Source organism: Oncorhynchus keta, chromosome 3 (genome assembly GCF_023373465.1).
Source record: "Oncorhynchus keta strain PuntledgeMale-10-30-2019 chromosome 3, Oket_V2, whole genome shotgun sequence".
Classification (NCBI taxonomy): Eukaryota; Metazoa; Chordata; class Actinopteri; order Salmoniformes; family Salmonidae; genus Oncorhynchus; species Oncorhynchus keta.
In genome coordinates, this window is record NC_068423.1 from 6731857 (window position 1) to 6759196 (window position 27340).

General features: G+C 42.2%; 3 protein-coding genes across 7 annotated transcripts; 2 read left to right on the top strand and 1 right to left on the bottom strand.

The window, feature by feature from the left end:
• Positions 1-3775: 3775 nt before the first annotated feature.
• LOC118365189 (UDP-glucuronosyltransferase 2A2-like) lies at positions 3776-7362 on the bottom strand. Of its 4 annotated transcripts, none has more exons than XM_035747196.2 (2): positions 7202-7362; positions 3776-5715 (listed from the first exon to the last, which is right to left on the bottom strand). In XM_035747196.2, the coding sequence occupies exon 2, from the start codon at positions 5704-5706 to the stop codon at positions 4099-4101; it is 1608 nt and encodes a 535-aa protein (XP_035603089.1). In that variant the 5' UTR covers positions 5707-5715; positions 7202-7362; the 3' UTR covers positions 3776-4098. The 4 variants fall into 4 exon arrangements, with proteins under 4 accessions (XP_035603089.1, XP_035603078.1, XP_052343367.1 ...); XM_035747185.2 differs by having other exon boundaries at positions 3776-5710; positions 7197-7362; XM_052487407.1 differs by having other exon boundaries at positions 3776-5710; positions 7202-7361.
• A 5929-nt stretch (positions 7363-13291) lies between these two features.
• On the top strand, positions 13292-19668 carry LOC127913865 (uncharacterized). Of its 2 annotated transcripts, none has more exons than XR_008087031.1 (2): positions 13292-19450; positions 19608-19668. XR_008087031.1 is itself a non-coding variant. In XM_052487391.1 (2 exons), the coding sequence occupies exon 2, from the start codon at positions 14479-14481 to the stop codon at positions 18856-18858; it is 4380 nt and encodes a 1459-aa protein (XP_052343351.1). In that variant the 5' UTR covers positions 13292-13593; positions 13751-14478; the 3' UTR covers positions 18859-19668. The 2 variants fall into 2 exon arrangements, 1 of the variants encoding a protein (XP_052343351.1); XM_052487391.1 differs by having other exon boundaries at positions 13292-13593; positions 13751-19668.
• Positions 19669-20341: 673 nt separating this feature from the next.
• Positions 20342-23077, top strand: LOC118365366 (endonuclease domain-containing 1 protein-like). The gene is made up of 2 exons (XM_035747529.2): positions 20342-20933; positions 22160-23077. Exons 1-2 carry the CDS (start codon positions 20640-20642, stop codon positions 22784-22786), a joined length of 921 nt encoding a protein of 306 aa, XP_035603422.1. The 5' UTR covers positions 20342-20639; the 3' UTR covers positions 22787-23077.
• The last annotated feature ends 4263 nt before the right edge of the window (positions 23078-27340 follow it).

Below are 27340 nucleotides of genomic sequence, written 5' to 3' on the forward strand. Positions count from 1 at the left end.
TTCCAAAGTTGTGGCCAAATGGCTTAAGGACAAAGTAAAGTATTGGAGTGGCCATCACAATGCCCTGACCTCAATTCTATGCTGAAAAAGTGTGTGCGAACAAGGAGGCCTGAGGAATGGGCCAAAATTCACCCAACTTGTGGGAAGCTTGTGGAAGGCTACCCGAAACATTTGACCCAAGATAAACTATTTAAAGGCAATGCTACCAAATACTAATTGAGTGTATGTTAACTTCTGACCTACTGGGAATGTGATAAAAGCTGAAATAAATTATCCTCTCTACCATTATTCTGACGTTTAACATTCTTAAAATAAAGTGGTGATCCTAATTGACCGAAAACAGTGACGTTTTACTAGGATTAAATGTCAGGAATTGTGAAAAACGAAGTTTAAATGTATTTGGCGAAGGTGTATGCAAACGTCCAACTACAACTGTATGTGCCCTCTGTCCCCTCTGTCCTTGTCGGTTATTTTTCCCCATGTCCATTTGTCGTGTGAGTACCCAGGCGTTGGTGCAGCTATTATACGTGCTTTATACACTGTGTATTACGGGTATCGTCCCGTGTCGTTCAACGAGGTTTACCCTCGCTCTTTTGTTTGGGTACAGCCCAGTGTTTTGTATACGTGTTTGTTTTGGGTGTATTTTAAAACCCCTGTTGTGTATTCCTGCTCATATCTCCAAATCCTTTATACCAGCGTGACAACCCACACAGACAGTGTGGTGAAGAAGGCGCAACAGCAAGAAATGTGGCTTGTCACCTAAAACCCTCACAAACTTTTACAGATGCACAATTGAGAGCATCCTGTCGGGCTGTATTATAACCTGGTACGGAAACTGCACCACCCACAACGGCAAGGCTCTCCAGAGGGTGGTGCGGTCTGCACAATGCATCACCAGGGGCAAACAACCTGCCCTCCAGGTCACCTACAGCACCCGATGTCACAGAAAGGCCAAAAAGATAATCAAGAACAACAACCACCCGAGTCACTCCCTGTTCACCCCGCTACCATCCAGAAGGCGAAGTCAGTACAGGTGCATCAAAGCTGGGACAGAGAGACTTAAAAACAGCTTCTATCTCAAGGCCATCACACTGTTAAACAGCCATCACTAACACAGAGAGACTTCTGCCTACATATAGACTTGAAATCATTGGCCACTTTAAAAAATGGATCACTAGTCACTTTCATAATGCCACTTCAATAATGTTTACATATCTTGCATTACTCATCTCATATGTATATACTGTATTTTATACCATCTATTGCATCTTAGCCTATGCCACTCAGTCATCGCTCATCCATATATTTATATGTATACATTCTTATTCCATCTTTTTACTTAGATTTGGGTGTATTAGGTAGTTTTTGTGGAATTGTTAGATTACTTGTTAGATATTACTGCACTGTCGGAACTAGAAGCACAAGCATTTTGTTGCACCATGTGTACTGTATGTGACCAATACAATTTGATTTGATTTGAGCTCCTGGTGTTCTCAGTGCAACACACCCGTCTGCAAAGAGCACCGTCACATGCTTGGACTAAGACTAAGACTCTCCTGTGAAGATCTGAAGGACCAGGTTGCAGTGGTTGCACTTTATGGCCGTCGTGAAATACGCTGCCTCTATGCTCTGTAGTGTTCGAGATTGGAATATAACGGTGGAACACAGAGAGACACTTTGACATTAAAAGGTTGAATAATTTAACAGTATTTCTGTATTCCAAGCAGTTGAAATGGTCCGTGGTTAAGGGACAGTCATGTCCAGTTTGTTTCATTTGGTGACCTCATGAAGGACAGGAGACACACTTTACTGTTTCTTTGTTTGTATACGCTTCTCAATTATGGTGTTTGCATCTGAATGTTGTATAAAATAAATGATTGAGTATAGAAATACTTTTGAAAAGATTAAATGTGATGTTAGCCTTCTAAATGAGAGTATGGGTTACCATATAACGTTTTAACTAGCCAGTGGCCACGTCTCCGTGAGAACAGACATTATACCCAAACGTCATGGAACCGCCCTCCAAGGCGAGTGCTTATAAAGGACTCCCAACAAACCAAAGGACAAGATCAGAGAACGTGGAGGTCATCCCCATTCTGAAATAGTGAAGAAATCTACAAACTAAAGACCAATTATTCAGGCTGCAGCTGTTAAATACTTTAGTCTGGTAAACGCATCCGTCCTAAGAACATTTCCGAATGGTACTCTGAAGTATCCATTATAACAACCTACAACAGACTTTGATCTCTGATGGACAAACCAGAGGCTTTCTGTCGACTGACTATCCAGCAGACGAACCGGCGATCACAGAGAGGGACAACAAAGGCATACACTCGTAAATATGTCAATTGCAATTTCTTTTCGAATGAGTGGTTGTTCATGGTCAAAGTATTAGCAATTTCTATGAGTGTAGTTACCAGCTCTGAGTTTCCCGCTCTTGAGCTGTCCCCACCCCTTTCCCTTGTCTACCAAGCCATCATATCGGTTTCGTCCACTAGGGACTTTTTTATTTGTATAACATAGTAACCAATGTATGACCTATTGTGTGTGTGTGTTTATGTAATTCTGAGATTGATTAAGTTAGTAAATAAATAATTAAGCCAATTTGTATATCGCTGATTCATGATCTATGCTGGGGTTCATGCAGATATCCAAGGGTTTGCGACATTCAGAATATGACTGATGAGGTAATAATACATTAATAAGTGACTGTAATCGATAAGATATGAAAATATCTGAAGAGTGAATTTGGGAAATAGAGACTCTTTAAACATTTTCCCGTGGTGCTCCAACTTCCTAGTTAATTAAAGTTACATGGTTAGTTTAATCGCATAATTCAATTACAAATAGAGATGTGATTTGATAACATACAGTCCTTCACATTTAATGACAGCAAATGCTACAACAACACAGCATAAGTAAGCATCACACACACACGAACACTTTGTTCCTTTTAGTGTTCATGTTTTCAAAATTCACAATTGTTAATGTTGTCGTTTATATTGATGATGAACTTTGGATTTTCAAATACATTTTTGGAAATATAATAAATGGTTTTCTTTTGTTCTTCACACTAAAAGGTTGAATGTGAAACTTATGAAAAGGTTGAAGAAAATTATGCTAATATTTTAAATAGTTGTTATGAATTTTCATAATATGTTATCATTTAAATGTATATCAAACTGTTGAAGTGGATAAAATGGATAATATTTTAGACCCGGCATATGAATTCTTGGGGCGCCATGTTTACAATACATCATACGGTTAAAGCTTATTTATGAGAGTCACTATAAAGTGTTACCAAATAACTGAATTGTATCATCACCTCCTGGTTGAGCAGACCTGGGGGAGGAAGAGCAAAGATTACTGGAAGTTAGACAATCCTTTTGGGGAGGATTGTGGACACATTGACACCATAGAGAGAGAGAGAGCTTAACTCCTGGCAGGATGGATCATGTGACTATTTAAAAAAAACTCCCACAAACTTTTATACAGTCTCCAATTTCATCCTAATGTAAATATGCCACCAATATTTTCAACTATTTTGACACAGCCATTAGTCTAGCCTTTGTATTGCATCCATGTGTATGTATTTACATATTTTTTTACTGCTATTCCAAATGGGCTGGATTCTTGAACTTGATAACTTTTCATAAATCATGCATTGATATCATATGTGTTTATCTCAGGTTAGGATTGGTTCTGTCCTAGGTCTAAGACACCAGTGACTTAAAATCTCCCAGCAAATGGTAGACCACAATAAAGGTGACAGATATCGTTATTTATAACCATTTTATTTCATCATAAAGAATCAAACTCTAGTGCTCATAGTCATCCCAGTCACCATAGGAGTTTAAAAGTTATAAGGCTAAAGCACAATGGTAATGCAAAATATATGCTAAAAATCAAAGTGAGCTCTCTTTATACATGTAAACCTATACAGTGTAATAAAAAAGAAAACACTGGTACTTTATGAAGATATCCTGTTGTTATCTTGTGTACCAACAGACATGTTTGAGAGGAAAAAGGGGAACTTATTTGTTCACAGTCATATGGTAAGAAGTGAGGTCACTTCCTGTTGTATTCAAGAGCCAATCGTTACTCCTGTTTGGGTTTACGCTTCCTGCATAGTCTGAGGCACAGGAAGTAGATTGAACCCACAGTAATGGCTACCAGCACAAACAAAACAGCCAGTAGGAATCCAATCACATCCAGTGAATGATAGGAGTACCAGGGCATCTTGTAAGACTCTGTTCGCAGGTGGGCAGCCCCTTTGTGTCTAATAACAAATTCAATCCAGAAGAGGGCGGTGTCCAGAGGATGCATGGGCTTGTCCCGGTGCAGGCTTGAGAGCCGCTCCATACTGGTCCTGTAGGATGGATTGTGGAGGACTTCCTGTACAGCCTCCAAGAAGCTCTGGCTGGAGATCTTGGTGACTTCAAGCACCTTGGCCGCTCCACGCACCTCCAGGCGTAAGACGTTCTCGAACTGGTCGAAGAGCAGCGGAAGCCCCACCACCGGCACCCCGTGGTACATGGCTTCGTAAAGGCCATTGGTGCCACCGTGGGACACAAAGGCCTTGACCTTGGGGTGGCCCAGGAGGTCGTTCTGGGGGATCCAATTGACCAGCAGGGTGTTGTTGCCCAGGCCGATGGGTTGCTTGCCCATGTGCCTCCAGATGACCTTCTGGGGAAGTTGGGCAAAAGCGGCGGCGATCTCCGAGGTGATCTCCACGGGCAAGCCTTTGACAAGAGTTCCCAGTGACATCAAGATAACCCCGTGTTCTCCCGAGCTCTGGACAAACTCCTCCAGCTCTGTCGGTAGAGGTTTAGAGGGTTTACATTGGAAGCCTCCAATGTAGACAATGTTGGGCATGGTGGGCCGGGGGAACTCGAACACAAAGTCCACCCGCATGAGCCAGAGGTCCGTCCCCTGCAGAAGGTGGTAGAAGTTTGTACCCGGCTCAAAGTAATTCTTCACCAGCCTATCGTAGTGTGGGCTGATCACCAACATATCAATGATCATGTTGAGGAGGTAGATGAACACATTCCCAACTCTCTGGCCGAAGGTCATTTTGTCCGAAGTGACATAACCAGCGGTGGGGACATAGGATATGGGTGAGGGGGCCACCACGAAATGCCCCTCTCCGCTGGTGATCCAGCGAACATTGAAGACAGTGGGTAGCCCAAGCTTATGGGCGACCAGGACCCCGACGGGCAGCCCCGGGTCCAAGAGTACCACGTCGTACTGGCTATCCCTCAGGCTCTGCATCAAAGCCTTGTTCTCAAACATCTCCACCACAAACTGACTGGCCTGCTGGTGCATTCCTGACAACGCCGACAGCATGTACGAGTAGAAGGACACAAAAGCCAAAGGCGATGCGCCTTCCCTTTGGATCTGCAGCATTTTGACGAGGAAGGATGCAAAGAAGTCTTGTTTTTCAATGTCCATGCCCCCAGGCACAGTGATGGAGATAGAGCGGTAGTGGGGCGACGACTCCTTGATGTACCAACTGCTGGCCGAGCGCACCACAGTGACCTGGTGACCCCGGGCGTGAAGTCCCTCGATCAGGAGGTTCATGTTGACCCAGTGGCTGCCATCCAAGGGGAAGATGAGGATGTTGCCCCCAAGAGCCCCTGGAGGGCCACCGAGGAAGGCCACCGAAACCGCAAGGACGAAACCGGTCATCCCGTTCAGGCCACTCATTGTTCTACTCTGGGAAGAATGAGGGGAATGATGTCAGAATGTATTAGGTTCATTGCATGAAATTAGTCCCTTTTGGGTAGTACAACTTTGTGAAAAAAAGTATACTTTTTATTTCACATAATTTTAACATTCCGTCAGAAAGAGCACATGTTCAACTTAATGAAAAAACCTTTTCACATCTTAAAAAATAAAAACTATAGTAAGTGCCTATTCAGTTCCAAAGAAAATAACAGGGTTGACGATGTCCTTTTAAATCAGCCATAATCAGCCAGGAGGAATGGAAGATTGTTGTATGCAACAAGGAGGGGCAATTGAATGCAAGCTTCACCCAAATAATTATCTTTCAACATTTCTAGCTTGTCTATCTTTGGGTAACAAGGTTGATGTGATATGCTCGACCCGCTCAGTTTCCACCACAAAACACCAGAAAATGGCAGCTGGCCTGCTTTTACTCTAAGATTTTCATAGTGGATGTGCAATGTTTGTTTTGAAAAAAAAAATATTTAAAAAGGAATAGTTTCAACATTTATCGAAAAAGTTAAGTTCACATAACAGTGTTGACCTTCAAATGAGGGACAGGTTTTTTTTTTTTTTACCTTAAAAACAATCACTATGTCAAAGCAACAAAATAAGTATAAAGTCATGGGGGGGGGGGGCACAGAGGGACATGCCAAAATGTTGAACTTTGGCACTTTAGCAAGTCTTTATTCATGTTAAAAATCTGATTTATTGGATTTTACATGTGGTCTTTATTAAAGGGCACTTCATTTAATATAGCAGGCTTTTAAGTGCAGAAATTATTATTTCATTTCATTTTATGACACAGTCATGGTCCATAAGTAATCCTTATACTGCTGATGGTAAAGCTACAATGCTCAGATTGGGGGAAAAACTTGGCTCTTTCTTGTAAAAAGAAAAGAAATAGAAGGGGGGAAAAAAAGGTAACTGGCAGAGAATGTTGCACTTAGTGATGTTCTCGTCTTACGCAACTAAGCAAAATACTGGAACTGTGGATTACACATTTCAGCCTTAGTAGGCTATGTATTTTTGTCAAGAGATGAACTGAGGTTAAAGTCCCGATGAAATGCATATTGTGGCTAATCTCCTATACAACCACACATTCCCTATTATCTAGGGCATACACTGCAGCAGAGGGGGGACTTAACACCAGCATGTGCATACAAGAGCATGGTCCCCAAGTGACCACTATGGTCGAGCACATATCCTCTTCACCAAAGTCCCATGGGGGGAAAGGGGTAAACCTCAACATTTAACTCAGAGAACTATGCATTTAAAAGACAACACTACCTATTCAAATGGTCCTGTAGCACATTAAAATAATACAGTAAATGTATAAAGAAGAGACAATCCAACAGTCCACAAATAGGAATTAAAAATACCTAAGTGTTCCAGTGGCTATATCAAATATCGTATGCAAAGATATTGAGTTATTGTCAAGATAAGAGAAGGAAGAGAACATTGTAGCCTACCTTACTTCACAAGCTCTGAGCAGCAGCGTACTTTGAGCCCCTTCTGATCCTTACTGGAGCTGGCAGTCTTGGTATGTGGTATAATGTGGGAGAGGTTAAAGTGAGGGGAGAAAAGAATGTCTATTCACTTGGGACAGCAGATTTGTGTGTGTGTGAGAGAGAGCGAGAGAGAGAGTGGGGGGGGACAACTAGGCAGCCTCTCTTCCCCACTGTAACAACATTTCCATCCTTTCCGGACTCCACCCCCTCAATTTCCTTCCATGCACTGAACAATGTTTCCCACCTCAAGGTATATAGCCTGCTGTGACTGAGATAAACAGCTAACAGGCATTCTCAGGGAAACAACATTCTATAACAAAGCAATAGAAAGAATTGCTAAACATAATAAAGAGACATACAGTGGGGAGAACAAGTATTTGATTATGCAGGTTTTCCTACTTACAAAGCATGTAGAGGTCTGTCATTTTTATCATAGGTACACTTCAACTGTGAGAGACGGAATCTAAAACAAAAATCCAGAAAATCACATTGTATGATTTTTAAGTAATTAATTTGCATTTTATTGCATGACATAAGTATTTGATCACCTACCAACCAGTAAGAATTCTGGCTCTCACAGACCTGTTAGTTTTTCTTTAAGAAGCCATCCTGTTCTCCACTCATTACCTGTATCAACTGCACCTGTTTGAACTCGTTACCTGTATAAAAGTCACCTGTCCACACACTCAATCAAACAGACTGTGTAAGGACATCAGGGTTAAATTGTAGACCTGCACAAGGATGGGATGGGCTACAGGACAAAAGGCAAGCAGCTTGGTGAGAAGGCAACAACTGTTGGCGCAATTATTAGAAAATGGAAGAAGTTCAAGATGACGGTCAATCACCCTCGGTCTGGGGTCCCATGCAAGATCTAACCTTGTGGGGCATCAATGATCATGAGGAAGGTGAGCGATCAGCCCAGAACTACATGGCAGGACGTGGTCAATGACCTGAAGAGAGCTGGGACCACAGTGTCAAAGAAAACCATTAGTAACACACTACGCCGTCATGGATAAAAATCCTGCAGCGCACGCTGAAGCCAGGGCATGTCCAGGCCCGTCTGAACTTTGCCAATTACCATATGGATGATCCAGAGGAGGAATGGGAAAAGGTCATGTGGTCTGATGAGACAAAAATAGAGCTTTTTGGTCTAAACTCCACTCACCGTGTTTGGAGGAAGAAGGATGAGTACAACCCCGAAAACACCATCCCAACCGTGAAGCATGGAGGTGGAAACATCATTCTTTGGGGATGCTTTTCTGCAAAGGGGACAGGACGACTGCACCGTATTGAGGGGAGGATGGATGGGGCCATGTATTGCAAGATCTTGGCCAACAACCTCCTTCCCTCAGTAAGAGCATTGAAGATGGGTCGTGGCTGGGTCTTCCTGCATGACAACGACCCGAAACACACAGCCAGGGCAACTAAGGAATGGCTCTGTAAGAAGCATCTCAAGGTCCTGGAGTGGCCTAGCCAGTCTACAGACCTGAACCCAATAGAAAATCTTTGTAGGGAGCTGAAAGTCCGTATTGCCCAGCGACAGCCCCGAAACCTGAAGGATCTGGAGAAGGTCTGTATGGAGGAGTGGGCCAAAATCCCTGCTGCAGTGTGTGCAAACCTGGTCAAGAACTACAGGAAACGTATGATCTCTGTAATTGCAAACAAAGGTTTCTGTACCAAATATTAAGTTCTGCTTTTCTGATGTATCAAATACTTATGTCATGCAATACAATGCAAATGAATTACTTAAAAATCATACAATGGGATTTTCTGGATTTTTTTCCCGATTCCATCTCTCACTGTTGAAGTGTACCTATGATAAAGATTACAGACCTCTACATGCTTTGTAAGTTGGAAAACCTGCAAAATCGGCAGTGTATCAAATACTTGTTCTCCCCACTGTCATTTACACACATCAGGAATAACCCTTGTACTAAGAATCTTTATTTACACAAGCTGGTGCATTGGGTGTGTGTCTGTGTTTGTGTGGGCATACAGTGTCAAAAATGCTTACTTCATTTAATCGCGGCCTTAGTTAACACAGGAGTTAATCATAGGACAAATGTTGAAATTGTTGCATTTTTGTCTACGGTAAATCCACAATAGCATATCATCTCATGGATACTTAGGGATTTTGGCAACTCTACTTCCCCAGAGACAGATGAACGGATTCCATTTTATGTGTGTGTCACGGCCGTCGTAAGAAGTGGACCAAAGTGCAGCGTGGTGAGCGTACATTTTCCTTTTATTTGTTAAATGTCGCCAACAAAACAACAAACGAAGAAACAACCGTGAAGCTTACAGGGCTAAGTGCCACTAACAAAGATAAGTACCCACACTGAAAGGAGGGAAAAAGGGCTACCTAAGTATGATTCGCAATCAGAGACAACGATAGACAGCTGTCCCTGATTGAGAACCATACCCGGCCAAAACATAGAAATAAAGAAACATAGAAAATAAAACAGAAATGCCCAACCCACATCACACCCTGACCTAACCAAATAGAGAACGACAATGGCTCTCTAAGGTCAGGGTGTGACACTATGTCCAGTATGAAGGAAGTTAGAGATGGTTTCACGAGCCAATGCTAACTAGCATTAGCGCAATGACTGGAAGTCTATATTGTGCTAACGCTAGCACAATAAAAGTATCCCTTTAAAGATTGGCTTGCACTCTCGACAGTCCTAGCTAAATTCTTGCTTGAGAAATTCCTCTTTGCTAAGAAGCCATTTTTGTTCCTTTTTTACCATTTTAAATTAAAACAACCACAGTAAGTTACTTAAGTGTTACCCAGAAATGATTTGGTATTGAGTTAAGGGCTGCATTGAACCTTTAAGAATTTTAGTGAGGGCAATTGATTGATCTTGAGTGCTTTTTCAGTGACACAAAACAAGTGTTTAGTATTTTTCTCAACTCTGATCTGATTGAATCAACCAAGACTACAACATTTCACAAAGGACATACACAGATACACAAATGCACAGATCAGAGATCAGAAAAATACTAACACACTTGTGTGTCACTGAAAAAAAACTCTCAAGATCAATCAATAGGCCCCACTAAAGGGTGTTTTCACACATACAGTGCATTCAAAAGTATTCAGACACCTTGACTTTTTCCCAGTTTTGTTACATTACAGCCTTATTCTAAAATGTATTACATTTGTTTTTTCCCTCATCAACCTACTACACACAATACCCAATAATGACAAAGCAAAAATAGGTTTTTAGAAATGTTTGCAAATTGATATAAAAAACAACAACTGAAATGTCACATTTACATAAGTATCCAGACCCTATACTCAGTACTTTGTTGAAGTACCTTTGCCAGTGATGACAGCCTCGAGTATTCTTGAGTATGACGCTATAAGCTTGGCACACCTGTATTTGGGGAGTTTCTCCCATTCTTCTCTGCAGATCCTCTCAAGCACTGTCAGGTTGGTTGGGCAGTGTCGCTACAGAGCTATTTTCAGGTCTCTCCAGAGATGTTCGATCGGGTTCAAGTCCGGGCTCTAGCTGGGCCACTCAAGGACATTCAGCGACTTGTCTCGAAGCAACTCCTGCATTGTCTTGGCTGTGTGCTTAGGGTCATTTTCCTGCTGGAAGGTGAACCTTCGCCCCAGTCGGAGGTCCTGAGCTCTCTGGAGCAGGTTTTCATCAAGGATCTCTCTGTACTTTTCTCCGTTCATCTTTCCCTCGATCCTGACTAGTCTGCCAGTTCCAGCTGCTGAAAAACATCCCCACAAAATGTAGCTGCCACCACCATGCTTCACCGTAGGGATGGTGCCAGGTTTCCTCCAGACGTGACGCTTGGCATTCAGGCCAAATAGTTCAATCTTGGTTTCATCAAACCAGAGAATCTTGTTTTGAATCTTGTCCTTTAGGTGCATTTTGGTAAAGTCCAAGCAGGCTGTCACAAGCCTTTTACTGAGGAGTTGCTTCCGTCTGGCCACTCTAACATAAAGGCCTGATCGGTGGATTGCTGCAGAGATGGTTGTCCTTCTGGAAGGTTCTCCCATCTCCACAGAGGAACTCTGGAGCTCTGTCAGAGTGATCATTGGGTTCTTGGTTACCTCGCTGACCAAGGCCCTTCTCCCCTGATTTCTCAGTTTGGCCGGGCAGCCAGCTCTAGGAAGAGTCTTGGTGGTTCCAAACTTCTTCCATTTATAGACAGGTGTATGCCTTTCCAAATTCTGTCCAATCAATTGCATTTACCACATGGGCTCCAATCAAGTTGTAGAAACATCTCAAGGATGATCAATGGAAACAAGATGCACCTGAGCTGTATTTCGAGTCTCATAGCAAAGGGTCTGAATACCTATGTAAACAAGGAATTTCTGTTTTCTATATTTAATACATTTGCCAAAATTTCTAAAAACTGTTTTCGCCTTGAACTTATGGGCTATTGTGTGTAGATTGATGAGGGAAACATGTATTTAATCAATTTTAGAATAAGGCTGTAACATAAGAACATGTGGAAAAGGGGAAGGGGACTGAATCATTTCTGAATGCACTGTAGTTCTCATCAATAGTTAGAATCAGAGTTGTATTCTAGTTTTATTTGGCCCGCTTGGTTTCACAATGTCACACGAACTAAAATGCCTAAACAAAACCACATGTCCATGCAAGTAATATGTTTACTGGAAAAAAATACAAATAAAAATGAATCCATCTATGATTATCATGAAGCATCACTTGTGTGTCCCAAACTTTATTTTTGTTTGGTTTTGGTCTTCGAATAACATGCGGGAAGAAACAGATCAATATCGGCTCAAGCTGCAACGTGAATAGCCTATATTCAGTAAGCTATTCTATATACCCAAAATAGCCCACATCTCCCACATCTCGGATGCGCTCATAAATATACTGCTACTCACATAATGTATCAGAGATATAAAGTTATGGTAAGTGTGCATTTCATCAAATGCTCGCCGTCAAACAACTAATAATATTGCGCGCCTCTGGTTCTTTCCTGTGTTTGGTCTGGACTGCGTTCTCACCTGCATTGAACCGCACCATGGAATCGGACCAAGACCAGTCTTTTTGAGCGAACCGTGGTGCGTTGTTTAGTACGCTCCCGAGTGCCCATAGTGTTCACACCAGTCCAAACTAACTAAACTAAGGGGGAAATGTGCCAGACATAGGAAAAACCACTCCAAGCCAATTTGGTGTGAAAGCCCTTTAACTCACGTGCGTGCATGCGTAAGTGTCTCATTATGTAATATTGTGTGTGAACACTGTAATATTGGTTAATTAAATCAGAGTTGAAAAAATACAAAATACTTGTGTTGTGTGTCACTGAAAAAGCACTCAAGATCAATCAATTGCCCTCACTAAAATGTTACCCAATTGTGCCCAGTGGGAATTAGGGGAAATTAAAACTGTTATTGTCAGAGAAGTTTGGAACTCTCTTTCTTATTGGTCTTTTAACTAATTTACTGCTGAGTAATGTAACCAGGCAGGCCAAAACGCCATACTACCTAAATAGGCTGTAATTTCAGGTGGCCTTTTTAAATCAGCTCTTACACTAAAAGGGCATTATTAACATGTTTCATAATTTCACAATATTATTTCAACCTCATAGTGTGAAGATATATACTGAGTGTACAAAACATTGGGAACACCTTCCTAATATTGAGTTGCACCCCCTTTTGCCCTCAGAACAGCCTCTACAAGGTGTCGAAATCGTTCCACGGGGATGCTGGCCCATGTTGACTCAGTTATGTCAAGTTGGTTGGATGGCCTTTGGGTGGTGAACCATTCTTTATACAGACGGGAAACTGTTGAGCGTGAAAAACCCAGCAGCGTTGCAGATCTTGACACACTCAAACCGGTGCACCTGGCACCTACTACCATACACTGTTCAAAGGCACTTAAATATTTTGTCTTGCCCATTCACCCTCTGATTTGCACACATGCACAATCAATGTCTCAATTATCTCAAGGCTTGAAAATCCTTATTCAACCTGTCTTCTCCCCTTCATCTACACCGACTGAAGTGGATTTAACAAGTGACGTCAATAAGGGATCATAGCTTTCACCTGGATTTACTGTAACTGACAGTTAGACTTACAGGTTATGTCGTTGTCTTTTGTTTGAATTGTTTATGTGTCCGCTGTGCGGGGGAAATGATAATACAAGCGGAACTACGTAGCTAATACTGTTGTAACGGGGATCCTTATTGTAGCAACACACCTTTGGAGGGAAGGCAATCCTGCGCTGCGTTAGCTAAGTTTTCATGTCATCGGGTGTAGTTCATAATGGTTGAAGAGTGTATGTTAGGATGAAGTGTGAATTCATGCCAGGAATAATAAGTGTGAAGTTTAATTTCCTCCCTTCTGTAATAAGCAGCCAATGAGGTATTTGTTCCTTTATTCATGTGTTAATCTGAACCTGTTATAACGCCGGTTAAACTGTTATGTATGTAAGCACTTCAGAGTTATACCAAGCTAATAAGTCACTCGTAAGATAAGGTCGTAAGAGTGTGCTTAACTGTATTTTTCATTTACTTTATAGTTCTCACGGAAGGTGATAATTCTGACTAAAACTACAGAATAAAGCCGCCAGTTAAAATCAAGGAACGGTTGTGCTCGTGGTTACTGAAGGGAGCTACAGTGAGAACTCAATGCTCTTCACGAGCAAGAGAGAAAGAAGAATCTCATCCAGCTGTAAAACATCTACAAGATTCCCAAATCCTGGTAGACCTTGTCATCTGCCAGATAAGAGTTTTGCACCTACCTGCAAACTAAGAAGAAAATCTCCACATAAGGAAGCATCGTGAGGCAACATAAGGTCAAGACTAACAGGAAAGTCAGACACGCAAGTACAAGTCAAGGTGTTTGAAGGTGGTCCTAGCCTTCTGAACAGCTAATAAGAGACTTTAAGATCACAATTCGTAAGGACTGGAGATAGTTGTCTATTTCATAAAGACTCTGGTATTATGCATTTGCTCTTTCTATCTTAATGTATCGCTGGTATGTGTATTACTGAAAAATATTATTTGATACTTACTAAATATATATATATATAGTCACAAACATTAAGGGTCAGCGTACACCTATTAATTATATTTTCACCTGTAAGTTAATAGTGTAATTGTTTGGTAAGGTGTTTGTTCAAGCCTTTGTTTCAAGCATTATACATGTTTATACCACGTACTGAGGTATAAATTACAGTGAATTAGAGTATAAATTACCTACTCACTTATCCAAACCTTAGCTAGAATTGATTTGACTTGATTTAGAATGTCAGAAAGAGGTAGTTTCACTAAAGGTGATAGAGATGGGGTGGGTCAAGTTGAGCAGCTGCAGCAACACCTCGCAAACTTCGAGCCTTCATCAGAACAAACAGAGCAGCAGGAAGAGGTAGCACAACAAGAGCCACGAAAAGGTGAGAGGGTCCGCAGGTTAACTGAAAAGGGCAGAGAACTGCGCGACGAAAGGTGGAGACAGCTCGAACAACGTTTCAGGGTCAGCTATGAGAAGTGGAAGGCTCTGGTAAAGGAAGCAAAACTGTCACTGACAGGTTGTTGCTCTGAAGACCTACTAGAAGACCTCTTAAACAAGATTAGCCATACCTCTACAGAGCTAAACCGTGTCTATGTAAATTTGCGTCAAATCGACATTCCCGACAACGATATACGACGCAGAGTTGATACTTGTGAAGCAGTTACAATGTCTATTATCAAGACTGTAAGGTGTCATTTAAAAGGCAGGGAAGAAGGTCAAAGTAACCAGATAGAGTTGCACTGGAAGGACAGCAATTCCTTGTGCATGTCCGAACTCTCACATAAGTCAAGTCCCAACTATCAGCCCTCAAGTGCTTCCTCCCAGTCTCAAAACAACTCAAAGGTCAACTCCAGATGCTCAAGCGTGTCATCTGTCAAGAGACAAGAGGCTGCGGCGGAAGTTGCTGCTAACCAAGCAGCTTTAGAAGTAATGGTTAAGCAAGAACGCCAACTAGAAGAGCTTCAGCGACTCGAAGATGAAGATAAGAAGAGGACAGCGGAGCAAGAAGCTGAGGCTGTGAAACGCAGCTTAGAAGAAGCTAGGCTGCGAGTCAAGTTAGAGGTAGAAAATGCTGCCAGACGAAGGACACTAGAAGACAAGCGTAGAGAGTTAGAGCACCTAGAAGTGCTCAAGAAACTAAATGCTGCCAAGGCGCGAATGCAAGTGTATGAGCAAGATGAAAACTCAGAGGACGAGAAGAGAGAACTACTCTCTAACTGCAAGTATGTGAAAGAAGTCATGCACAGAAGTGGCTCATTTCACAGTCTCTCACCACAACATGTTGTGACAAGCACACAGCAAGAAGATGGCACCAAGACCATGTTCAGGTTACTAGCGGAAGCAATCAGTGAAAGCCGCCTCCCCATACCAGAACCAGTAACATTCAATGGAGAGCCTCTCTCGTACACTGACTGGAAGGTCTCTTTTCAGACTCTGATAGACAGGAAGAACATACCAACAACTGAGAAGATATATTACTTAAGAAAATATGTCGGTGGGCCTGCCAAGAAAGCCATCGAAAGTTACTTTATGTTAGGAACAGAATCAGCCTACCATGCTGCTTGGACCATTCTTGAAGAAAGGTACGGAAACAAATTCTTCATCGCCAAGTCTTTCAGAGATAAGCTCAATGCATGGCCTACGATAGGATCCAAGGACAGTCTTGAACTTAGAGACCTTGTAGACTTTCTTCGCAGCTGTGAAGCTGCTATGTCTCAGAATAAGGGCCTGGAGGTGCTTAATGACTGTAATGAAAACCAAAAGATCCTCGCTAAACTTCCAGATTGGCTAACTTCAAGATGGAATAGAAAGGTCACAGACATCTTAGAAGAAACGGAGATCTTTCCTAGCTTCAGTCAGTTTGTGAAGTTTCTCACAAGAGAAGCCAAGATTGCTTGCAATCCTGTAACATCCCTTCATGCTTTGAAACCAAGTGAAGATGGGAAACTTAAGACGCCAAGGATTCAAAACCCCGGAGCAAGGGTATTAGCAACTAACTCTGATGAGAAAGATACTGTTACTAGTTGTGTCTTCTGTGAGAAGTCAGGTCACAGTCTCCACAAATGCTGGAAGTTCATGGATAAGCCCACCGCAGAGCGACAGAAGTTTGTTCAAGAGAATAAATTGTGCTTTGGCTGTTTAAGGCCTGGCCATCGATCGAAAGATTGTGATAACAGGAACACCTGCGACACGTGTCAGAGGAGGCATCCATCCTGCCTGCACGAAGATCGTACTAAAGAAAGGTTAAGGGATAGGAAGACCTCACAAGATAAGGGGACAAGAGCGTCAAGTGAGGCCATATCTAACAGAGTCGTAAGGGACATTAACACTCACACCTCCACAATCATTCCAGTATGGGTGTCAACCACAAGTGAGCCAGATCGTGAAGTTCTTGTGTATGCACTTCTTGACACCCAGAGCGACACCACTTTTATCCTTGAAGAGACAACAAAGGCTCTCAATACAAGGAAGGAGCCAGTCCAACTGAAACTCTCTACAATGGCTTCAAGAAATACCACTGTGCCCTGCCAGAAGCTGTCTGGTTTGCAGGTTAGAGGGTTTTACTTGGAGAAGAAAATCCCTCTGCCAACGACCTACTCGAGAGAGTTTATTCCTGCAAACAGAGATCATATTCCTACTCCAGAGACTGCAAGAGCATGGTCTCATCTTGAACACATTGCAGAGGAGATTGCTCCTCAACAGAGCTGTGATGTCGGTCTCTTAATTGGCTACAACTGCTCCCAGGCTCTCCTTCCAAGAGAAATTGTGTCTGGTAAGGGAAATCAGCCTTTTGCTCAGAGAACAGATCTTGGCTGGAGCATAGTCGGCTATGGAAATCCATGTATCGACTATGGCGACCCTATTGGAGTGAGTCATCGGGTTATCGTTAGACAGGTGATGCCAAGCCTTCAATCTTCTTCCAACCTCACAAATCAAGTACACTATGTTTGTAGAACACATGCAAGAGAGGTAATCACAACACTGGACATTATCAAGACGCTTGAATCTGACTTCAACGAGAGACCTGCAGAAGAGGACCTCATATCTCAAGAGGATATCCGGTTCCTGAAGAAAATGAAAGAGGGCATCAGACGTAAGGACAATGGACATTATGAGATGCCGCTGCCGTTTAAGGAAGAAAGACCCAATCTGCCGAACAATAAAACATGTGCAGTTCACCGACTCAAGTGCCTGGAAAGGAGCCTAAGGAGAGACAAGCAGTACTACAAGGACTACACAGCATTCATGGAAGAGACTATAGCTTGTGGAGATGCTGAGAAGGTCTCTAAAGAGGAAATTAACAAGCATCCAGCATGGTATATCCCGCACCATGGAGTTTATCACCCACAAAAGCCTGGGAAGATACGAGTCGTCTTTGACTGCTCAGCTAAGTTTCGAGAGACGTCCTTGAATGATCATCTCCTTACCGGTCCAGAGTTGACAAACACATTGCTGGGCATCCTTTGTCGTTTTCGTAAGGGTCCAGTTGCAATCATGTGTGACGTAGAGTGCATGTTCCACCAGTTTCATGTGAAAGCAGAAGACCAAGATTATCTACGGTTCCTTTGGTGGGAGAACGGAGATCTAGAGTCTCAACCCTCAGCGTATCGTATGAAGGTCCACTTGTTCGGCGCAGCTTCATCTCCTGGTTGCGCCAACTATGGTCTCAAACATCTTGCTGCCGAAGGACGAGGAAGCTTCAGCGAGAAGTCTATCCAGTTCATAGAAAGGAACTTTTATGTTGATGATGGGTTGACGAGCGTATCGTCTGAAGCTGAAGCGGCCCAGCTGGGGAAAGAAGCAAGAGAGCTTTGCAGCATCGGCAAACTTCGGTTGCACAAGTTTATCTCTAACAGCAAGGAAGTTATAGCCACAATTCCCAAGGAAGAACGTGCCAAGGGTGCCAAAGACCTGGATATGGCTCTGGGTGAACCACACATGGAGAGAGCGCTTGGTGTACTGTGGTGTGTCGCATCAGACGAGTTCCAGTTTAGAGTAGTTGTCAAGGAACGCCCACTCACAAGAAGAGGAGTGTTGTCTACAGTAGCCTCTGTATATGATCCGCTTGGGTTTGTGGCACCCTTTGTCCTGGTGGGGAAGCAGATCTTGCAGCGGATGTGTCGTGACAGAATCGACTGGGATGACCCCCTTCCAGATGACCTACGTTCCCAGTGGGAATTCTGGCTCCAAGGTCTACAAAACTTGTCTGAAGTAAGGATCCAACGAAGCTACTTGCCATCAAGTTTCAAGGAGGTGCAGAGTTATGAGCTCCATCACTTCTCCGACGCTAGTACCTCATGTTATGGAGAGTGCTCATACCTCAGAACAATCAGCACCGCAGGAGAAGTTCATTGCTCCCTAGTTATGGCAAAGTCGAGAGTCGCCCCTTCCAAGGTTACGACCATACCACGACTGGAACTTTCAGCAGCGGTGGTAGCTGTTCGAACAAGTGACATGCTCAAAAAGGAGTTAGAGATACAAGGTCTACAGGAATACTTCTGGACAGAGTCGAAGGTAGTTCTTGGCTACATCAACAATGAAGCCAGAAGATTCCACGTCTTTGTAGCTAACCGTATTCAACGCATTAAACCTCCAACACAGACAGAAATGGAGTAAAGACTGAAGAAACGCAAGGATTAATGACATTGTCATTTTGCAAGATGATACTGCACCACGCAACCAGTGGAAATTGGCAAAGGTTACAGAAGTGTACCCGGGACAGGATGGCCGGGTGAGAAGATTCAAGTTACTGATCAGCGACTCAACCGAAGATGAGAGAGGTAAACGCATCACCAAACCCACCTGTCTGGAGAGGCCCATCCATAAGACAGTCACCCTCCTGGAAGCCGATCAAGAAACCTGCAGACCCCTTTCACAGAAATCACTGGTGATTGGTGGGAGTGTAACTGACAGTTAGACTTACAGGTTATGTCGTTGTCTTTTGTTTGAATTGTTTATGTGTCCGCTGTGCGGGGAAATGATAATACAAGCGGAACTACGTAGCTAATACTGTTGTAACGGGGATCCTTATTGTAGCAACACACCTTTGGAGGGAAGGCAATCCTGCGCTGCGTTAGCTAAGTTTTCATGTCATCGGGTGTAGTTCATAATGGTTGAAGAGTGTATGTTAGGATGAAGTGTGAATTCATGCCAGGAATAATAAGTGTGAAGTTTAATTTCCTCCCTTCTGTAATAAGCAGCCAATGAGGTATTTGTTCCTTTATTCATGTGTTAATCTGAACCTGTTATAACGCCGGTTAAACTGTTATGTATGTAAGCACTTCAGAGTTATACCAAGCTAATAAGTCACTCGTAAGATAAGGTCGTAAGAGTGTGCTTAACTGTATTTTTCATTTACTTTATAGTTCTCACGGAAGGTGATAATTCTGACTAAAACTACAGAATAAAGCCGCCAGTTAAAATCAAGGAACGGTTGTGCTCGTGGTTACTGAAGGGAGCTACATTTACCTGGTCAGTCTATGTCATGGAAAGAGCAGGTGTTCTTAACGTTTATACACCCAGTGTATATAAATCACAAGAAAATCAGTTTTTTAACTGCACTGGACTTTAAACCAACTCAAAAGTACAAGCCAATGTTTAACCATGAGATAACATGCTACTGTGGATTTACCTTCGACAACAACGCAGTACTTTTGTCCAATGATTAACACCTGTGTTAACTAAGGCCTGTGATTCAGTTAAGAGGCATTGTCGACATTGTACTTGATTTCTAAAGGTCATTTGCGTTTGAGCCGGCACACGTAGTGTTTACCACGAATGTGCTCCAAGAACAACAGGGAAATTCCCTTTAAAGACCCACTGTCGACAATACTCCTTTGATTGAATCCTAGATGAAATCAACATAATCGAACTTGACAAAATATGAATAATATATTCCATTTAGCAGACTCACTTTGGGGATGTGAGTGCATACAAACAATGTTTCCCCTCTTTGCTGGTTCAGCTCTTCTCGTTCTCTAGTGAGAGACATAGTGCATAAGAGGCCAGGCGGCCAGGCATCCTTCCTGTTTCAGTGAGACTCATGTGCCATTAATAAGGAAGCTGATTTCGTAAAACCCCCTCGCTCTCCTTGCATAAGTGTTAATAGTCAAACGCTTAGTCAACCATGAATCCACCCCTACCCTCCCAATCCCCAAGTATCACGAGTGTGTGACAACATGAGACAGGGGTGCCGCATTGAGAACCTATAGCAGATACGTATGTCTCCTCTCTAGTTGTTTTTCTGTGGCTTTGCGGTAAGAAAGACCTTTGTATTGAAACGCATCAGCTTTGAATAACAGGGCACCATGAATTGGAAAGAATACATCTAGTTGTAGTCCTGTTTTGGGGTGTTGCTATCTTTTACATTTTTGGAAGACTACAGCAACAGCTCCAGCATGTTAGCCAGAATGGCATATCTTCATGCTGTGGGTTTGGCCCTTCTAGCTCTGGCAGGCTGGTTGTCCCTTTGTGCTGCTGATGTGGGGGACTTCGCCCCATGTCTGAACTTCTTCTACAGGTCGTGGCCCCCCAAGGGTCTGTCAGGGACCCCCATCTGTCAGCGCTATGGGAACCAGTACCACTTCGCCTCGCTGTACAGCCGCCCACGACGCTCGCCAAGGTTCTCTGCCTACATGTTCAGCCCGCCAGAAGGGAAAAGACCCCCAGCAAACTGGATGTTTGAGCCACAGGTAACAAATTACTTAAAGGGAAAGTTAAGTATTATAAAACTTGATGTTAGATGTTTCCTTACCCTGAAAGTAGTCTGTCACCGTTAAGTATGTAAAACCAAATAATTGAGCAGATATCATTTGATTGGGCCATGGCATTTTGGAAAATACACGGTTGCTCCTATCACTCCTATTGATTTGATTTTTAGCTAGCAGTGCCAAAAGTTTGCTGATGTTTGTAGTGGCTGTTAAAAGTTAAAGGGATACTCCAGGATTTTGGCAATGATGCCCTTTATTTATTTCCCCAGAGTCAGATAAACTCGTGAATACCATTTGTATGTCTCTGTGTCCAGTATGAAGAAAGTTAAGAGTTTCGCGAGCCAATGCTAACTAGCGTTAGAGCAATGACTGGAAGTATATGGGCAACTGCTACCATAATCTGACTTCCAGTCACTGCACTAGTTAATATTAGCTCGCAAAACTACCTCTAACTTCCTTCATAATGGACACAGATACATAAAATGGTATCCACAAGTTCATCTGACTCTAGCGAAGTACATAAATGGCCTGATTGCCAAAATCCCAAGTATCCCATTAAATTGTAAAATTCTGAACTTCCCCTTTGAAGGGACATTACACCCCATAATCAAACTTTGTTAGGGGTTTTCAGACTACAAAGTATTCTATTGACAAGATGAATCCATGTCCCAAGCCATCTGTTTTGTAGATCCAGCTATACTCTATAATCTAAAATTAATTGAACAGGTAAACACCAGATAATTTCCAGATTTTCAAATATTTACATTAGACTACTTTGGAGTTAGAAAAACTTCGGACAAAATTAGATTTTAGAGTGTAATATCCCTTTAATGAAATTGGGATTCAGAGGGTGATTAAACAGCCGTTACAATCTACTGGTTTATGCATGACACTGAATTTTGAAAATAAGAAATTGTTATGCTATTTGTAAATAACAAGCATGACTGGAGTGTTCTGTACTAGATTTAAAAAGAGGAAATGCTCATTTAAAAAAACGAGAACATACACATTTGTGGTTGGCACAGAGCCTCATCATCTGCAGACAATTATGTTTCTCAGTTCACTGAAGCCAAAATGTACTGTGCCATGGTTTGTCTTGTTGGGAAAGCCCCTACTTACTGCAACATTCAACACAAGATAGCTTCTTAAAAAACTCCCATTTTCTAACCCTTAACGCTTTGTTGACCCTCAACATTTCCCCTTTCCAGTTAGCCAACGCCACAGCGGATGGCAACATGACCCCCTTCCCACTAGGTGAGCTGGACCCGAATGTGGTGAACAGCCAGGCCGTCCAGCTGGACTATACCAACTCCTCCTACACTCGGGGGCACCTCAACCCCAGCCTTCACCACCGGACCCAGGAGGACCGCTTGTCCACCTTCACCCTGACCAACGTGGTCCCTCAGAAGGTTGGCTCCAACAACGGGCCCTGGGAGACACTGGAGAAACAGGTCAACCACACTCTCGGCTCCTACTGCCTCGGTGTGGCCTACGTTGTGACGGGGGTTATTCCCTACCTGGACAACAAGCACTGGATCAAGGGTCATCGAGTGGCAGTGCCGGAGTACATGTGGTCAGCCTACTGTTGCCCTAAGTACAACAAGAGTCTACTTAACAAGGTTAATCTTAGCAAGGTTTTCCCCACGTATGCTGCTATTGGACGCAATGACCCAAACAGCACAGAAGAGATTGTGCCCATTGACAAAAGCAGTCACAAATGTTTCTGGGGTTACGATGTAAGGCGTATGCCTCTGGATACGTTGGAGATGTACCTGAATGAGCGATTTGGGACCGTCATCAGTGTGTTTTATGAACAATGCTCTGGGATAAAATGACCATATCTACCATATGCATATCTAATAGATTATCAAGTTCATTGTAATGGATCATGTGTGCATAGACAGCAAAATTACATTTTCAATTAATTTGGCACTAATATCAAGTAGTATGTCCTCAATTCTAGCACACATGCTCTTAAAATTGTCTAGATTGCTCAACAGTCTAGGTAAGAAGTAAATCACGGATATCAAAAATATGGTCAAACTTTATATATAACAGTATCAAAATAATGTAATACGCATGAAATGTGTCCCAAATGTCATAATAAAATGTCACTGAATGTCAAACTACAAGAGTCTCATTTTGAAGCATTGGAAACAGTTATGACATACACTCAGTTGCCAGTTAATTAGGCACACCCACCTAGTATCAGATTGGATGCCAATTTTCCTCCAGAAAAGCCTGAACTCTTCAGGGCATGGATTCTACAAGGTGTGGCGTTCAAATATTGCTCAATTGGTATCAAGGAAAACATTCCCCACACCATTACACCACTGTCACAAGCCTGTACCGTTGACACCAAGCAGGATGGGGCCATGGACTCATGTTGCTTACGCCAAATCCTAACTCTGCCATGAGCATGACGCAACCGGAACCGGGATTCGTCGGACCAGGCAATATTTTTCCACACCGCAATTGTCCAGGGTTGGTGATTGCGTGCCCACTGCACTTAATTTTAGCTGATAGGAGTGGAACCCGGTGTGGTCATCTGATGCAATAGCCCACCCAGTGACAACGATAGACAAGTTGTGCATTCCGAGATGCTGTTCTGCACATTCGACTTCTGCGATCAGAATATGAAGATCGCATTGGAAAGACGGGTCTAGATGCACAAAAGTCGCATTGTGGTCTGATTGAGTTCAGATCTGGCTGAACACTTCAAGTGGTGGTCAGGGATGTATTGTGTGCGGATTTCTTCTCAGTCAGGATACCGAAAGCGCATATACAGTGGGCGACGTCATCAGCACTTCTTCCACAAATCTCCAGAAAACGTGTTTTGGGACTGCGAGGCACCTTATCATTATACAGTTGGAGGAAATACATTCCTAGAGTGTGAGGAATGTGTTTGCTGGCCTCATAAATACTAGCCAGCTAGCTAATATTTCGAAAAATGTTTTTTTTTTTTGCTAGAGTTATGCTAACCCGTTTTCAATTTCTTTTTTCAATGTATTTTATAAACGTGCAAACAATTCCAAAAACCTATTTTAACTTTATCAGTATGAGGTATTGTGTGTAGATTGATGAGCAACATTTTTAATTTAATACATTTTAGAATAAGGCTGTAACGTAACAAAATGTGGGGAAAGTGCTTTCCGAATACGTTGAATGGCCCAGCCAAAACCCGGACTTCTACCCAATCAAACATCTCTGGAGAGACTTGAAAATAGCTATGCAGCGACACTCCCCACCCAATCTGACAGAGTTTGAGAGGATGTGCAGAGAATAATGGGAGAAACTCCCCAAATACAGATGTGCCAAGCTTGTAGCGTCATACTCAAGAAGACTCAAGGCTGTAATCGTGCCAAAGGTGCTTCAACAAAGTACTGAGTATAGGGTCTGAAAACTTATGTAAAGGTGGTATTTCCGTTTTTATCTTTTATAAATTTGCAAAAAATTATACAACCCTGTTTTTGCTTTGTCATTATGGAGTATTGTGTGTAGATTGAAGAGGGGGAAAAAACTATTTAATCCATTTTAGAATAAGGTTGTAACGATGCAAAACGTGGAAAAAGAAAAAAGGGTCTGAATACTTTCCAAATGCACTGTATATGGAACCTTTTTTAGAAGGCTCTATAAAGAACCATGCTCATATGGTTCTAAATGGAACCTGTACGGTGCTATAAAAAAAACGTTTCTATGGTTCTATAAAGAACCATTAAAATATATTATGTATAGCACCAACAAAGGATTCTGCTATGGTTACAATGCTTTTACTGGCTATATAGAACCCTTTTATTTTATTTTTATAGGAGAATGGTTCTCTAAAGAACCTTCCTCAATCTCAAAAGTTTCTTTGTAGAAACATTGTTTTTTATTCTGGTTTAATAGCCATACTATGTTGTTAAAATACCATAGGTTTTATTATTGTGTTTATTAACAAGTTGAATCAGCTGTGCTAGCTCTGGAACAGCTGGGGGTCCCCGAGGAGAGATTTGAGAACTAAAGACTTAGTCAAACGTTTTTAATTTGACACAAGGCCGTACATGACTTTTTCACAGGACACCATCATTGGCCATAGTCATATATACTGTAATAGCATAATACAACAGATTAGATCAACTGGAATGACACTCTCACTTAAGGTTTCACAAACCAAGCACCAAAATATAAAGAATGAGCCGCTGCCCCTACAGTTTAATTACCACTAAAAGAGGAAGAACACTTTTTTTGAACTGCAAAGAACTGAAAGGGTCAGTATGGTTTCACATAGAACCATCACCTTTCAAAAACCCACGAGGAACCTTCATTTTTTTTGTGTGTAGCCTAATCAGTAGCCTATAACCAATGTTTTATTAAAATATCACTAGCAGCATAACAATCAACAGACATTCCCGTATTTTCTTTACATTGAACATTTTTGTCCATGCAGCTTCTGTGAAAGGTTTGCACTCATTAGGCCAATATGCCCGATGCCCATTGAATGAAAGGTGTCAGTGACTGTAGGAAGTCTGTTCAGGAACATCAAATTATTACAATAGACTGGTTATTGTTTTTTCCGGGAATTGCAATCACTGTCTTTGGTGCTGAATGCGCTTGTAGCCCAGGCTGTTTGCCTGTTCGTTTGTTTACATTTCATGTGGCAAATTCACTAACAGGCCATATCAACGGCAATGGTATGCCAACTGTATTATAACCAGTGGCGACCTGTCATTCAGGTCAGGTGAGGCAAGGCCCCACCTGTTTTGAGTCCCACATTTTTTGCAAAAACAATTGTGTGGGGGTTGCCTGTTTTGCATGTTATTTTGGCATTTAATATGCATCACATATCAGTGATGTCAACAATGTAAAACAAATATAGAATAAAAAGCATTGAGTTAAAAAGCCGCATACAAACATGGTCTCTTTTCTGCTTTCTTGAGTAAGGCAGCTCCAATGTGCAAGTGTTTCAGCCTAGCTCAGTGCTTTCTGTGGTGGTGGGGGTAGCCAGCAGAAAATACAGAATGTAGGGGTTGGTAATGTTCTCTAGTTGCGCCGTGATTGGCTCAGTGTTCTGTCTATCATGGGGACACTATGTCACCACCCAATCTAAGGGTAGAGCTCAGAAATTCAAGCCGCTTGGGTGCTGCCATTGAGTTACAATAGAAGTGCCCATCCAAGAAGGCTCAAGGTCATTGGCCACAGATAAAATTACATCAAATCACGTTATATCTACAGTGGCTTTGATTAGACCGATCATGTCAACGTCATACTTTCAAAAGCTTAGCTAGCAGTCATCATCATGAATCAAGTCGACAATCTACTGGCAAATTCATTTTTAATCTTTGTCATATGAAGAGAAATAATGAAGAGAAATTATAGAGAAAACGTATCAGTGCTCATCTGCCATTGGACATAAACATTACACAACAAGTTGTAAATCACAAAATTTAACAATGAGTGGTTTGAAAGGAATCAGTGGCTAACTGCAAGCATTGCAATAAACGTTTTGAAAGGTCATTCAACCACCCGAGCCACTGCCTGTTCACCCCGCTATCATCAAGAAGGCGAGGTCAGTACAGGTGCATCAAAGCAGGGACCGAGAGACTGAAAAACAGCTTCTATCTCAAGGCCACCAGACTGTTAAACAGCCACCACTAACATTGAGTGGCTGCTGCCAACATACTGCCTCAACTCCAACCACTTTAATAATGGAAAAATGTATGTAAAAAATGTATCACTAGCCACTTTAAACAATGCCACTTAATATCATGTTTACATACTCTACATTACTCATCTTATATGTATATACTGTACTCTATACCATCTACTGCATCTTGCCATCTTTATGTAATACATGTATCACTAGCCACTTTAAACAATGCCACTTTTATATGTTTACATACCCTACATTACTCATCTCATATGCATATACTGTACTCGATACCATCTACTGCATCTTGCCTATGCCGTTCTGTACCATCACTCATTCATATATTCTCTATATTCTCTATATATTCTCTCTCAAAGAGAGAGAAAGACAATAGTTGAACAGTTTTGAACAAATTAATTTTTTCCAAAATGACGGAGAAGCAAGAGAGAAATAGAGAGAGAGGTTGTAATTTTTTTCACTGTCACTTACTTAGCTAGCAAATGCAGCTAGCTAGTTTAGCCTACTGAAACACCCTGCTGAAACAGAGGGATGCCATGTTAGCTAGCTGACTATGACTTTCCAACACAACACTGGAACTCTTCCAAGTCAAGTCAAGTTTTGGTATTACTAATTTATTGCCACCGGAACCCGCCGGTGTAACCGTTAACTGACTGTACACTAATGTTACTGCATGACTGTTGCGGGTCTACTAGTTCTATTAGCTATGCTGACTATGACGTTACTTTAGCTAATATGATGA